Below are 12,761 nucleotides of genomic sequence, written 5' to 3'. Positions count from 1 at the left end.
AGAATAAAAAAAAATGGTGGACATCAACCTAGCTCTTTTGGGAAAGCGGATATAGAGATTTGCGTGCAAAGGCAGCAGTTTGTGGCACGTCATTAACAGGTCCTTGTCTCGACACTGAGCCCCATATTGCATGTGACAGATGAAAATGGATAAAAAAATGACTAAAATTTTCAGCATCTCTCAGGTATAAGCAACACCTGTTGGCTAGGGTCATCCAAAGATTTTTCCGGTCCTTGCTGTTGCTGGACTGGCTGATTTTGCATGCATTGAATACTTAATGGATAGACTATGGCATGACCCAAACCGCTTTACATTGTCTCAACAACCAGCCCCATATCGCATGCGACAGATGAAAATGGACAAAAAAAGTGACTAAAATTTTCAGTATCTCTCATTATAAGCAACACCTGTTGGCTAGGGTCATCCATAGGGGGTTTGTCCTCGTAGAGGTTTGAGAATCCTCAAAGCACATTTTAGAAGCCAACAATTTCATCATGGACAATTTAGATTGGTCCCAACAAAATAGAATGCTATCATCTCCGCCTTGATCTATCATCACTGTGGATAGCAAACTCTTCATCTCCTTGAATTCTGTCCCAGGCCATTAGAGATGTTTGGGAATCCTCAAAGCACATTTTAGAAGCCAACAATTTTACCGGGATCTATTTAGATTGGTCCCAATTCAATAGAATGGAATCCTCTCTGCCTTGACTTACCACTGAGGATGCCAAACTCATCATCTCCATGAATGCTGTCTCTTCTGCCTCATACAAATGTCTTTTTTAAGGTCAGATTCCACACAATCTGACCGTCCAGTCTCATAGCAGTCTGCAACTTTGGCTTCCTTAGCCACTGCCATTGAGAAGAGGAGGGGTACGTGGAACTCGCAAAAAAGAAGAAGCATTAGTGAATAATCTTTCTGAAGGAGGCAATCTTGACATGGCAGAGGATTGTCTATGGTTAATCAAGTAAACATCATTGGAAACAGCTTTAACCCAAAAACTGATGAATAACAGAGGTTGAGAGTACCAATGATTGTGATGTTCGTATTATATAGCAATGCTTAGCTAAGTAATGCCATTTTATTGAGGGTGAAAAAACAATATTTCTGATAGATGTTACCATGGGATTCTAGAAGTCTCTAAATGCATCACAAACAATTTCCCCTCTCGAGTCAGAATGGAAAGTTTAAATTGCAGAAACTGAGTATTGATTATTATAACAAAATCAGTACATATCCTAAAAAATTCAGAACAATGTTGCACCATATAAATCAATGTGTATTGAGAATGATCATCAATGCAAATGACATAATATGATGGGATGCCTTTAGAAATAAGAGGGGCTGGGTCCGAAACATAAGAATGTACTAAATTGAAAGGTACATAAGAAATAGTCACACTTTTCTTCAAAGGAAAGCTTCATAAAAGCTAACCAATCCTGATGCTCAGTCTTAGTGGAATACAACTCTTGCATAGGTTGATCTTCCTGAGAGCAGCTACCAACACCTATTTCAAGCTGATAGGCCCTGTGAAAGTTAGACTGCACAAGATGTCTGCTTAAGTATATGCAGGAAATAAAGTTGTGGAAACTGACTGTATCAGTCTTTGGTCTGAAATATAATATTTGAAACCTAAAGACAGATGGTTTCGACCTCAATTGGGAGATGAAACCCTAGGTAGCCCCAGTACCACAATACTATTGCATTAAAGAGTTGTCACACTCATTGAGAGATTCTAGATGTGTTTTACATCTCTATAAATACACAAGGAAATGCTAATCTACCCCTGTTATATCAATGACCAGTATACCTCGCTCTATATATGACAGACAAAAAATATCCCTATTCTAACTATTAGAAGCAATGAGTTATGTTGGTTCTGAGGTGGTCATTTAAATTACTGTTTTTAATGATTTGTACCTTTATGTTATCTCTGTACCAATTTGGATCATTGCACCCCCCATGCTTGTATCTTTAAAAGACCTGTTCTGTAGCATGCAGCTTTGCCGGATCTCGACAGTCGCACGTCATTCTTTGGTGTTTATGATGGCCATGGAGGTATTCATCGGGACTTTGGTACTCTTTTTTTGTGTGTATATTTTGATTTTATCTTCCCCCGATCAAGATTGCCTTCTGAGTTTTTTGTCACTTTCTAGCTCTTTCTTTATTTGTATATACGTCTTAAATTTCAATTTTGATTCCCCTAACATAAAAATCCCAGATGGTGCTTTGTCACTCTACATCTTATTAGATGCATGTGGGGTCAATTTGTTGAGTTTCTTTACAAATTTATCCAAAGGCATCTTTAGACCAGTAAACAATGAATATAATTAAATGTTTGGTTAATGGTCTGGGAAAGAGATCTTGTACAAGGTTACCATGCATTGATTTGTTGGTTTGGAAGAACCATAACTCACATAGGATAATGCTCAATATGTTCATAAGCTTTTGGATGAACCATCATCATGCTATGACTAAATGTAGAACCCATACTCATATGACCTTGATGAACTTTCAGAAGACAAAGATTCAAGATGGTTGGGCAAGATATAGATTATGTGTTGTATTCGTGCTTAACAGGTTTGTCTGGCACTGCATGACCTCAATTGTTTGCAAATTTCCTAGCTCACAATAGTTGTGCTAATATGCAGTTTCAGTGACGAACTGTGTTGGTACGTGAGTCGTGTTCAGTGAATTTGTGGGCTTTTTGTTATTTTCTGTAACCAACTGCTCAAGCAAGTCCTTTTTATTTTTGCTTTGATGGTGGTATGTGTGTGCCATCGTTGGCAGCAGGCCCGTTTGACACTGAGTGCTCTAGACCTAACCATTCACAAATTCCCCTTTGTAGGTCGTGCCTTGTAGTTGGCTAACATGTAACGTGGGGCATGATCTTGTAGGTGTGCAAGCGGTGTTCAATAAGCATGGATCGGTGGTTCCTTTCTGTTCAGTGCAGCCAACTGCTCAAGCATTTACTTGAGTATGACCATCCGTGTGAGACTTGTGCTCAGTGGTATATGGGTGGCAACTACCCATTACTGACCCTACTTCGCTTGCTTGCCCTTTGGGGCATGCCTGTAATACTTTTGCTAGGGTTAGTACTTGGTGCAATTGTGTTGTCAATATGAGCCTCTAGCATGTCCAGTTTCCAGGGGCTATGTTTGGTGGGCAACCTGTCATACTACTTTTCCCAATCTAACCCTCGTTGGGAGCAATGTTTGAAATATTAGTATCGCATCCTTGGGATACAAATATGTATCGGTTCTCGCACGGGATCTATCATTTGTATGGGGTAATTTATCTCACTTTTTGGGAAACATGGGGAAACATTGGAAAATGCTTGAATTTTTCAATGTAACTTTAGAGATTGTTAAAAAAGACCTTGATACACACTTTTAAATCACTACATCTCAAAAAAGAAGTGCACATTGTATAGGGTCCTAAGCTATGTATTGTTTGACTGAACTAATGCAACTATATTAAAATTGAATGCATGTCATTTAGAGTGTAAGTGATATCATTTCAGCAAACACTTCTAAATACTTTGAAATTAGTCTCAATTGACAATTGGTTGAAAGGAAATTTTTTTAAAAATAATTTTTAATTAAAAAATGATTTTTATTTTTTGAAAATTGACAAGGACTTTGCAAATCAGTAGATAAGCCCTCATACATGCTTGATTTCATGTTTGGAGTGCAACATTGCAAGCAATTTGGGAGAAATTGGGGAAATTTCGAATTTTCCCCAAATCGAACCACCTTCTCTCAAGTTTTGATATTAGAGTGTTTGTGATGATCATTCGTCAAATGCTCCTAAATACTTCGAAATTATTCTCATTCGATAGGTGTTTGAAGGAAAATTTCGAAAAAAAAGAATGGAGAACATGAAGAACTAATGAATCCTATTTCACCAATCAATCCTATCTAAGGCCCTATCCTAGTTCCTAGATAACTCACTAAGCCTTGTTATCCCTTCCAACCACCTCGCTTCAACATTGTTTAGACAACTATAATTGATTTTTCACAATGGCTTTCATGAATATGTAAGCTTAAATGAAAGGCATACATCTTTTAAGCCGTTGGAAGACTTTAGTTTATTTGTTTAAGCATGAATTTTTTTTTTAAAAAAAAATAGTGTGCCCCTTCCCAATAATGAATGAATGTCCCAATATTATAGGATAACTATAAGTCCAACCGTGCTTTATGGGATAGAATGTTGGGCAATTAAGGAGCAACATGTTCATAGGATAAGTGTAGATGAAATGAGGATGTTGAGATGGATGAGTGGCAAGACGAGTAAGGATTCAAGGGAACTTGGATGAGTGAATACATTCGAGGGAACTTGGAATAGCACCAATAGGTCATAAGTTGAGATGGATGAGTGACAAGATGAGGAAGGATAAAATTAGAAATGAATGAATTCGTGGGAACTTAGGAATAATGCCAATAGGTCATAAGATGAGGTCAAGTAGGCTTGGATAGTTTGGTCATATGCAATGGAGACCAACAACCCCGCAAGTTAGGAGTGAAGTGGTACAAGTCGAAGGCTCTAAAAAGGCAAGGGGAAGGCCCAAAAGGACGTGGGTGGAGGTAGTAAGAAAAGACTTCATGAATATAGTCTAACATGAAGTTATGGCCCTTGATAGACGATGACGATGATGATAGAACTTACCTCAGTTGTGTCCTGGCCCGACCTGGTTTTTAACCTAAGTCATTGGACTTGAGTTCGACCAAATTATTTATCTGACCTGAATTCCGATTCATTTCCAATTATGTCGGATAATATACCGTGGATATCCATGGATCTGGATACCCAATGACAGCTAAACATGCAAGAGAGAATCATTGTGTATTTAGCCTTTCTGTTCTCCCTTGGGTTTCTTTTGGCTGGTGTAGCATGAAATTATGTGGTGACACATGGACTAGGATTTTCTTCCTATCAAAGTTGGACAATATTCACTTTAATCAAATGTCAACTGAAGAATCTTCGTTCTTAGGAAAGCCTATAGAGTAGGAAGAGGTTTGAGTAGTGTTGCGGTCTATGTGTGGGGATAAAGCCCTCGGTCTTAATGGATTACCCATTTTGTTTTTTTAGAAATTTTGGCATGTTGCCGGGAAGGACAATTGATTTTTTGGCTGAATTTATAGAAATAGGGCGGTCATCCTCTTTCATGGGTGCTTCCTTTATAGTGTTGCTACCAAAGGTCGAAGGTGCTGAGCAACTTAAGGATTTTAGACCGGTTAGTCTTATTGGAGCGCCGTACAAGATTCTTGCTAAAATTTTGGCTAATAGGTTCAGGGGAGTTTTACCTAATGTGATAGTGGAAAATCAGCGAGCCTTTATAGCTGGTAGGCAGATTCTAGACATTGCTTTGATCGCCTATGAAAGTATTGATGCAAGATTTAGGGAGAAGAGGAGTGGTTTAGTGTGCAAGTTCGATATCGAAAAGGCCTATGATCATGTAGATTGGGATTTCTTGGACTGTATGCTTTACAGGCTAGGTTACGAGCAAAAATGGAGGCATTGGATCAAGGCATGTGTTCAATCCCCCGCATTTTCAATTCTTATCAATGGGTCTCTTAAGGGATATTTTAGATCTTCCGGAGGTTTGAAGCATGGGGACCCTTTATCGTCGTACCTGTTTGTAGTCATTGGCGAGGCTCTTAGGACGATGCTTCCCAGAGGAGTGGAGTTTGATTTGTTCCAAGGTTTTCAAATAGCTTCTAATGGGCCCCAGGTTTCTCATCTGCAATATGTGGTTGATACGTTATTGTTCTGTGGAGCTCAGTCAATGGCAGTGGACAATATCCCTAAATTGCTAGTGTGTTTCAAGGCAACCTTGGGTTTGAAGATCAATGTTGCGAAATCAGAGACGCTAAGTATTCATGTGGGGGAGGAAGAGCTTTAGAATCCTGCTGATATCTTTGGGTGCAAGATGGATCGTTTCCTTCCACTTATCTTGGCTTGCCATTGTGCGTAGGGAAGCCGACCATTCATCTTTGGGATAGGGTGATAGAACGTTTTGAAAGGAAGCTTATGGGTTGGAAGGGTCGGCATGTGTCGTTGGGTGGAAGGTTGATCCTCATAAAAACGACGTTCTTGAACATGCCCATCTATTTCTTATCTTTGTTTCAATGCCCAAAGACGGTTCTTTTGAGATTAGAAAGGTTGAGACACAAATTCTTTTGGAGAGGTGCTAGTGAAGGGAGGAAGAAGTGTGCAAGCCAATTAAGGAGGGTGGGCCAGGCATCAAACCTTTGGGGGAGATGAATACTGCCTTATTGGGCTAATGGGTTTGGAGATTTACTATGGAGGAAGGTAAGTTGTGGAGAGAAGTTGTGGCCAATAAATATGGCATGCAAGATAACGGTTGGTTTGTGAAAACCACTTCGTTGTATAGGGCTTTGGCGGTTTGGAAAGCAGTAGTGGTTGGTATGGGCTTATCCTTCGCGGTAGGTGATGGGGTTTGCACTTGCTTTTGGTAGATGTGTGGTGCGACAATCAAGTGCTGCAGGTTTTGTTTCTGCGTATTGCTCGGCTGGCTCCTAACCGCTTCGTCGCTGTTGCGGAATGTTACTCAATCGCAGGTGAGCTGGTGGTGTGGGCACCTCCTTGTTTAAGGAATTTGTTAGATTCAAAAATTGAGGAGATTGTTAGCACTTTTAGAAGTGCTAAAGTTTGTCAAGATAGAGGGCCAATTAGAAGATTCTTTGATTGGGGGCCCGAAATGGCACCAGGATTTTTTTTTTTTTTTTTGGTGAAGTCATTATTTAAGGTTGTTTCAGCTCCAGGGTAGACTTCCCCTCCTCATCCTTTCCACCACTGGTTCTGCAGGGCTCCCCCGCGGGTGTCGGTGTTTGTTTGGTTGGTTTGTCGTAAGAGAATCTTAACTATAGATAACTTGAAGAGGAGCGATGATTCTCCCTAATGTTTGCTTCATGTGCATGGCGATCGAAGAGACTATTGATCATCTTTTTATCCACTGCCCTCTCTTGCCAGAAAGGTGTGGAGCCATTTTTTGTCGTCCTCCAACATGTTTTGGGTGACGCTGGGGATGGTCAATGATCTTCTTTGGGCATGGCAGGGAGGTGGCGTGGGTAAAATGGGTAAAGCAATGTGGATGCTTCTTATTATGGCAGTGTTTTGGACTATTTGGGGAGCGAGAAACGGTTGTTGCTTCAGGAATCTTCAGGTTTGAGTTGAGGAGGTTATTAGTAACATTTTGGCTCTCTTAGAGTGTAGGGCCTGATTTAGGTTTTGTGTGAGTGTTGTATTCTTTGCTCGTTTCTGCGAGCTTCTTTTATAAAATTTTGTCATCTCTCAAAAAAATATAAAATTCTTTCGTCTTTCATTTTTGTTGTTATCTTCGTTACATTGGCTATCTCAGCATTCTGTATTGGTGTATAACGATTCTCAAAAACTTGAAACATGCATAATTGCACACACTGTCCATGTGGCTTTGTTGAAATTTCCTGCTACTTGTTGCTGCACAGCTGTTGGAATTTATATTCATGTGTCTTCTGTATCTGTATATCGATTCTCAGAAATTTTGAAACTGAAATGCATAATTACACATATCGTCCATGTGGATCTGCTGAAATTTCCTGCCAGATTTTGCAGTACTACAGCTTGTTGGAATTTTTATGTTCATTTGTCAGTATTTTAGTCAATCTTGGAATCCAGCTTTATTATTCAAGCTAAAGTTCTGCTGTTTCTCTGTTAGATTCTGGGTCATATTTTGCCATGTGATATCATATTGCGTTTTGAAACAGTACAAGCAAACATGAATCTTCTTTTTTAGGTTTATATGCTGCTTACTGGTTAATCATCAATGAAATCCATTGCTGTTTCAGGTAAAGTAGTTGCGAAGTTCTGTGCAAAGTACCTCCACAATCAAGTTCTCAAGAACGAAGCATATTCAGCTGGAGATTTGGGTGCTTCTGTTCAGAAATCTTTCTTCAGGTTTTGTCATTCATTTTGTTTCTTTTTGTTCTCTTGCTGTTGCCTTTGTTTTGTTTTCTTTCTTTTTGAAAGAGATGTCACCGTCCTTTTTTACAATCAGATTATCAAAATCAACCAGGATATATATGAAATTGGATATTGCTTCTGGTTTGACATGTTCTCTGTAGGAGCAACTATATGTTCCCTGGGTGGAAGATAGGCTCAGATTACTTGAGTTTTCAGGTTGTACAAATGGGGCCCATGGTTCAGCGATATACAGAATTGGTCTGATGAGACATGCCATGAATGACTCTCCAAGATAGGAATATCACATGCACCTTTCTTGGGCTAAGATTCAGTTGAACGTGGAACATCATTGTATCTCTGTTGAAAACTGTTTATTTGTGGGCCACAAATTGAAAGTTTAGGATTCTCCTATTGTTGATATTTTCGGACATTGTCCATCGTTGGTGTAAGCCGACAGGCCCTTGATCCGGATCACGAAACCACGGGCCCTCTTCTACAAACTGAAAACCTGAGTATATTGTGAGTCCCTTGCATAAGGGCCACATAATCTCTCTCATATGTTTATGAATTTATTATTTTTGTACGTGGTGTCATTTGTATTGCTGCAGAATGGATGAAATGATGCGTGGACAAAGAGGCTGGAGAGAGTTGGCTGTATTGGGTGACAAAATAAATAAGTTCACTGGCATGATTGAAGGATTGATATGGTCCCCCAGGAGTGGAGAAGCTCATGATCATGTTGATGATTGGGCTTTCGAGGAGGTATGATCCTGCTAAAAATGCTTTAGTTATCATTTGTTAGAATCTATCAATTTGCTTTGGAAGCTTTCTGTACATGACTACATATTTCTATCAAACTTGCTAGGGGAATTGGCACGGGGTTAGAGATACTTTCGGAGGGGAGGGGAAAGAGGAGAGAAAAACAGAAGGAAAGGATGTAGCTACACTCACAGAGTGAAAGAGAAGGTTGCCAACTGTAGGCGACCCATTCACACATTTTCCTGTTTTGCAGATCACTTGAGTTCTACATCCGCCTCTTGTTTAGGCTGATGTCTTAGGAAGAGGTGGCATAACAGATGTATGCGTGGATGTTACAGGTCCAGCATAGCCTTTGTTGGATGGGCTTGTTGTGGGAGCTACACACGAGAGGGGTGGGAGCGGCCTACTGGTGCACGAAAAAGGAGCAGGGAGGAGTGGGTAAAATTCAAGTCGTCCATTGCCACGGCTAAAATTGAAGCCATCCGTTTATAAGCACGCAAATTTTCAAAATTCTAGGAATACCACCGATCTATATTGAAAACCTCATTTAATGTAAATCTCATTTAATGTCCAGTAGAATCTCAAAGGCCAAGATTTTCCTAGAACTAATTGCATGGGCAAAACTGTCCTTGGCTCCTTGCATTATATGTGGTAGGAATGATGTGTTTAATGTCTGCTCGAGCATCATCCATTACATCAGGTTCAGGGCTTCGGGCAAAAGTTTGATGAAACAACTTTCATGTTGTATCTTTTAACTGTGCTCGCTTATATTCTTACAGCCTATTGGATCACTGTTCTGCAACTCTCACCCTTGAGGAATACTTCATGGTAAATAAAACTGAAGTGTTCAAAATATGCAGAGGAATTATGTGGTCTTCCATATGCCAACATGTAGTATACAAATGTGGTATTCCATAGGTCCCATGATTTGGTGATCCAAGCAGTTGATCTGAGGGGTCCCACTCAGGATGGGAGATGCCCTAGAAATCCCGGGGATTGGAAAATCTAACCCTTCAATATTTGGCCTTTCTCTTTTGAATGTGGACTGTTACTGTATCTTTTCCCTTGACCTAGAATTTAGTCCCCCCCAATTGGAGGGTTGGCATCTTCCCATCAGGGAGATATCTAGGCATCCCCCATACTTGGTAAGGTCCATCTGATCAATGGTGTAGATCCATGAATCCTGGTTTCCGTGTCAAGAAGCTATACATATGTTGAGCCCATAACTCTTTTTTATAAATACTAAGAATGTTAATGAGCCAAATGACAAAGGAAAACACTACAGAGAAGAGGTCACAACTGCAAAAACACTTTGACATAAGAAAAGAGTCAGAAACTTAGAGTTCGCTTCTAGTTGTGAGAGTAGGCTTCAAAGTCCGCTTGAAGGCTGGCATGAGAGAGAAGGCATTGCAATCCATTGCTTGTGCCTATGCATTATCCAAAATATCTTAGGGCATGTTGGTGAATGTGGAAATTGTTGGAAATCGATTTCATTTCCATGTATATGGTGTTTTTCGTTGTTTATAATGTAAAAAGTACTTGTGGAAATTGAACATTGTGATTGTGCTTTTCCTTTGAAAATGAGTAAATCGATTTCTTCTTAAAAAGCTGTGGGCATCTCCACAATATTGTAACTCACTCATGTTGTTGACCATTGACCTTTCAACATTTTCATGGAAATCAACTTGAATAACAAAGAACACATATTTATCATTGACCTTTCAACTTTCCACGACTTTTCACATTGATCGACTTCCAGTGGAGTTTCCCTCATCCGCATTTAGGGAGTCTTCCTACCCAAACACCCCTTAATTTCCAAAGGAAATTGCTTAAGGACATCAGACCGAGGTTACCTTATAGGAGTCCTCTCAACCACTAACTGGTGACCACCACTATCTTGAAGGACTCTCAGACTGCAAACCTCTGTTCAAGCTTATGCTTCATTCAAGTTGCAAATTGCAATGACTTGCCTTTCCAAACTAAGTCAAAGAATAGGTGAACAGGAATAAACCCCATATTCAGCTGACCTGGGCCCCGGGTTAGAGAGCGATCTCCCTTCAAAATTCAACTTTTTTGGGATGCATGGGACTGTTCCCATCTACTGATGCAGAGAACATCCAAGTTCTTGCAGTTGTAGGAGATCACCTCCTGTCAACAATATCTAATTGCTTTTCTTATATTACTGAAATTTTATTAGAAAAAGGAGCAATATCTAAATTAAGGAAATTTAACACTAAGGTTTCCAAGCCAAAGTGAGTCCAATCACATATACTACAAAGCATGAATCAATACGCAACTAGTCTATAATCGATAGTGAGCTTGTGTGTGCTTTGCAAGTTAAGTGCTTAGCACACAATCCAATTCAAGCAATCATATTGTTTAACTAAACATGAATTGTGCTCAATCAATCACAAACACAAGCATGAATAGTGGTTCGGTTTCCCTACTCCAGTCTCGGTGGATGCACTCTCCTTGAGTGTACCGATATTCATAATCGGAGGTTTTAAATCAGGTTCACTTCTAACCTATGCAAGTGTATACTCCCGCTGGAGGCCTACACAAGGATTTATTAAGCATACTCCCGTTGGAGGCCTACATAAGGACTTATCAAGCGTACACTCCTGCCGGAGGCCTACACAATGAGTTACATGTACTTACCCATGTTGGTGGTGATGCGGTCCTACGCTAGAACCTACGCGAGTTTAGGTTACAAACTCTATACTTAATCCTACACAATGAAAGAGTGCATATTTTTATAATTGACAGCTTATCGGATTGAACCTCTTTTATAGTGTTGTTCTTGAGTTGCTTCTTCAAAGCTCTTCCATGCTTAAATCCACTCCTCAATTGCTCCCACGTCCGTTGATGCCGATGGTTCAGCTCCACGAATAAACACCTTGCATGTGATGCTCCATTTGAGGTGATCAAGGTGATGGGAGGGTGGTGGAATCTCCTACAACACTTGGGAATGTTGTAATCCAAGGGAATTCACCTAGATGGGTGTTCTAGATAGTTTAGACAAAGGATTTGCCAATAGGTTTATGCCTAATATCCAAAACAAGGTGGTGATTAAGTTGATCTTAAACATCGAGGTTGGAATCCTCATTAGAGTGTTTAAGCTCAAGAAGATGAATCTAATCTCATTGATTTAGAGGCTAGGAATGTGGGATAAGAGCGGAGAATCTTTTAAGCTTCTATTTTAGAAAAAACCAACCCAAATGCCTAAGAACCGAATCTCCTTTATAAAACATTTGAGCTCTAATGGTAAAAAAATGAGTAGAAATAGCTCCTATCGATCGATCGATCGAACTTAATTTAAATTTGGCTAGATATGTCGTTGGACAGTTTTAGCCCTGTTCGATCGCTCGACCGATTGATCGAAGATCGCTCAATGGTACCTATGAGTTTGCTGTTTCTGGGTATTTTAGTTTAACAACAACTTGAGACCTCTAAAGCCTTTCTAAGCATGTTCAATTGGGGCTCCTAAGGCCAATGGATGATCAATCAATGTTTTCCTATTAAGGCAATGATCATCTAGAGGTTGTGGGTTGTTTCGGGTCAAGGGTTAGGGTTACCATGGTATCCAATCTATCTACTCTTTGCTCCTTGATGCTTCATGTCCGCTTGTGTCTTCGGTCTTCCACTTCCAAGAGCTCAACCAACTCCCTGACACATGGAGTCACGTGATTGACAAACAAGGTGCACAAATAAGTGCACTAAAAACATGCACAATCCCATTCCATCAAGCAAGCAAACTTTGCTACTAATTCAAGAATAACCTATTCATCATCTTCTTCGTCTTAGCCTTCCAACATTTCGGTGTTAGCCAGTGTATTAAATAACGATTAGCGTGTAGCATAGCGTTCACCCCTTTGAAGTGCGAGACATTAGGTATATGGTGTGTGGCGTAAGCTACATGTGTGTAGTGTAAGCTACATGCTACTTCTAGATTTTAATCAAGGTTGCACCAATTTCATTATATTTTGTGCCAAATTAAATTAATTAATAATGAAATCTAATAGGATTTCATAATAGT

The 12,761-nt window shown here is 39.9% G+C and overlaps 1 protein-coding gene across 4 annotated transcripts in view; it reads left to right on the top strand.

The window, feature by feature from the left end:
• LOC131217028 (probable protein phosphatase 2C 11) overlaps positions 1-12,761 on the top strand; it is a 49,948-nt gene that overhangs the window by 17,596 nt on the left and 19,591 nt on the right. For all 4 annotated transcript variants that reach the window (XM_058211712.1, XM_058211711.1, XM_058211710.1 and 1 more), the window contains 3 exons: positions 1,996-2,059; positions 7,852-7,960; positions 8,575-8,728. In XM_058211712.1, coding sequence (XP_058067695.1) covers positions 1,996-2,059; positions 7,852-7,960; positions 8,575-8,728 — 327 coding nt within the window. The remainder of the gene's footprint in view (positions 1-1,995; positions 2,060-7,851; positions 7,961-8,574; positions 8,729-12,761) is intronic.

This window comes from Magnolia sinica, chromosome 10 (genome assembly GCF_029962835.1).
Source record: "Magnolia sinica isolate HGM2019 chromosome 10, MsV1, whole genome shotgun sequence".
Lineage (NCBI taxonomy): Eukaryota > Viridiplantae > Streptophyta > Magnoliopsida > Magnoliales > Magnoliaceae > Magnolia > Magnolia sinica.
Note: the sequence above shows the minus strand (reverse complement) of the source record. Positions and strands in the feature narration are given on the sequence as shown.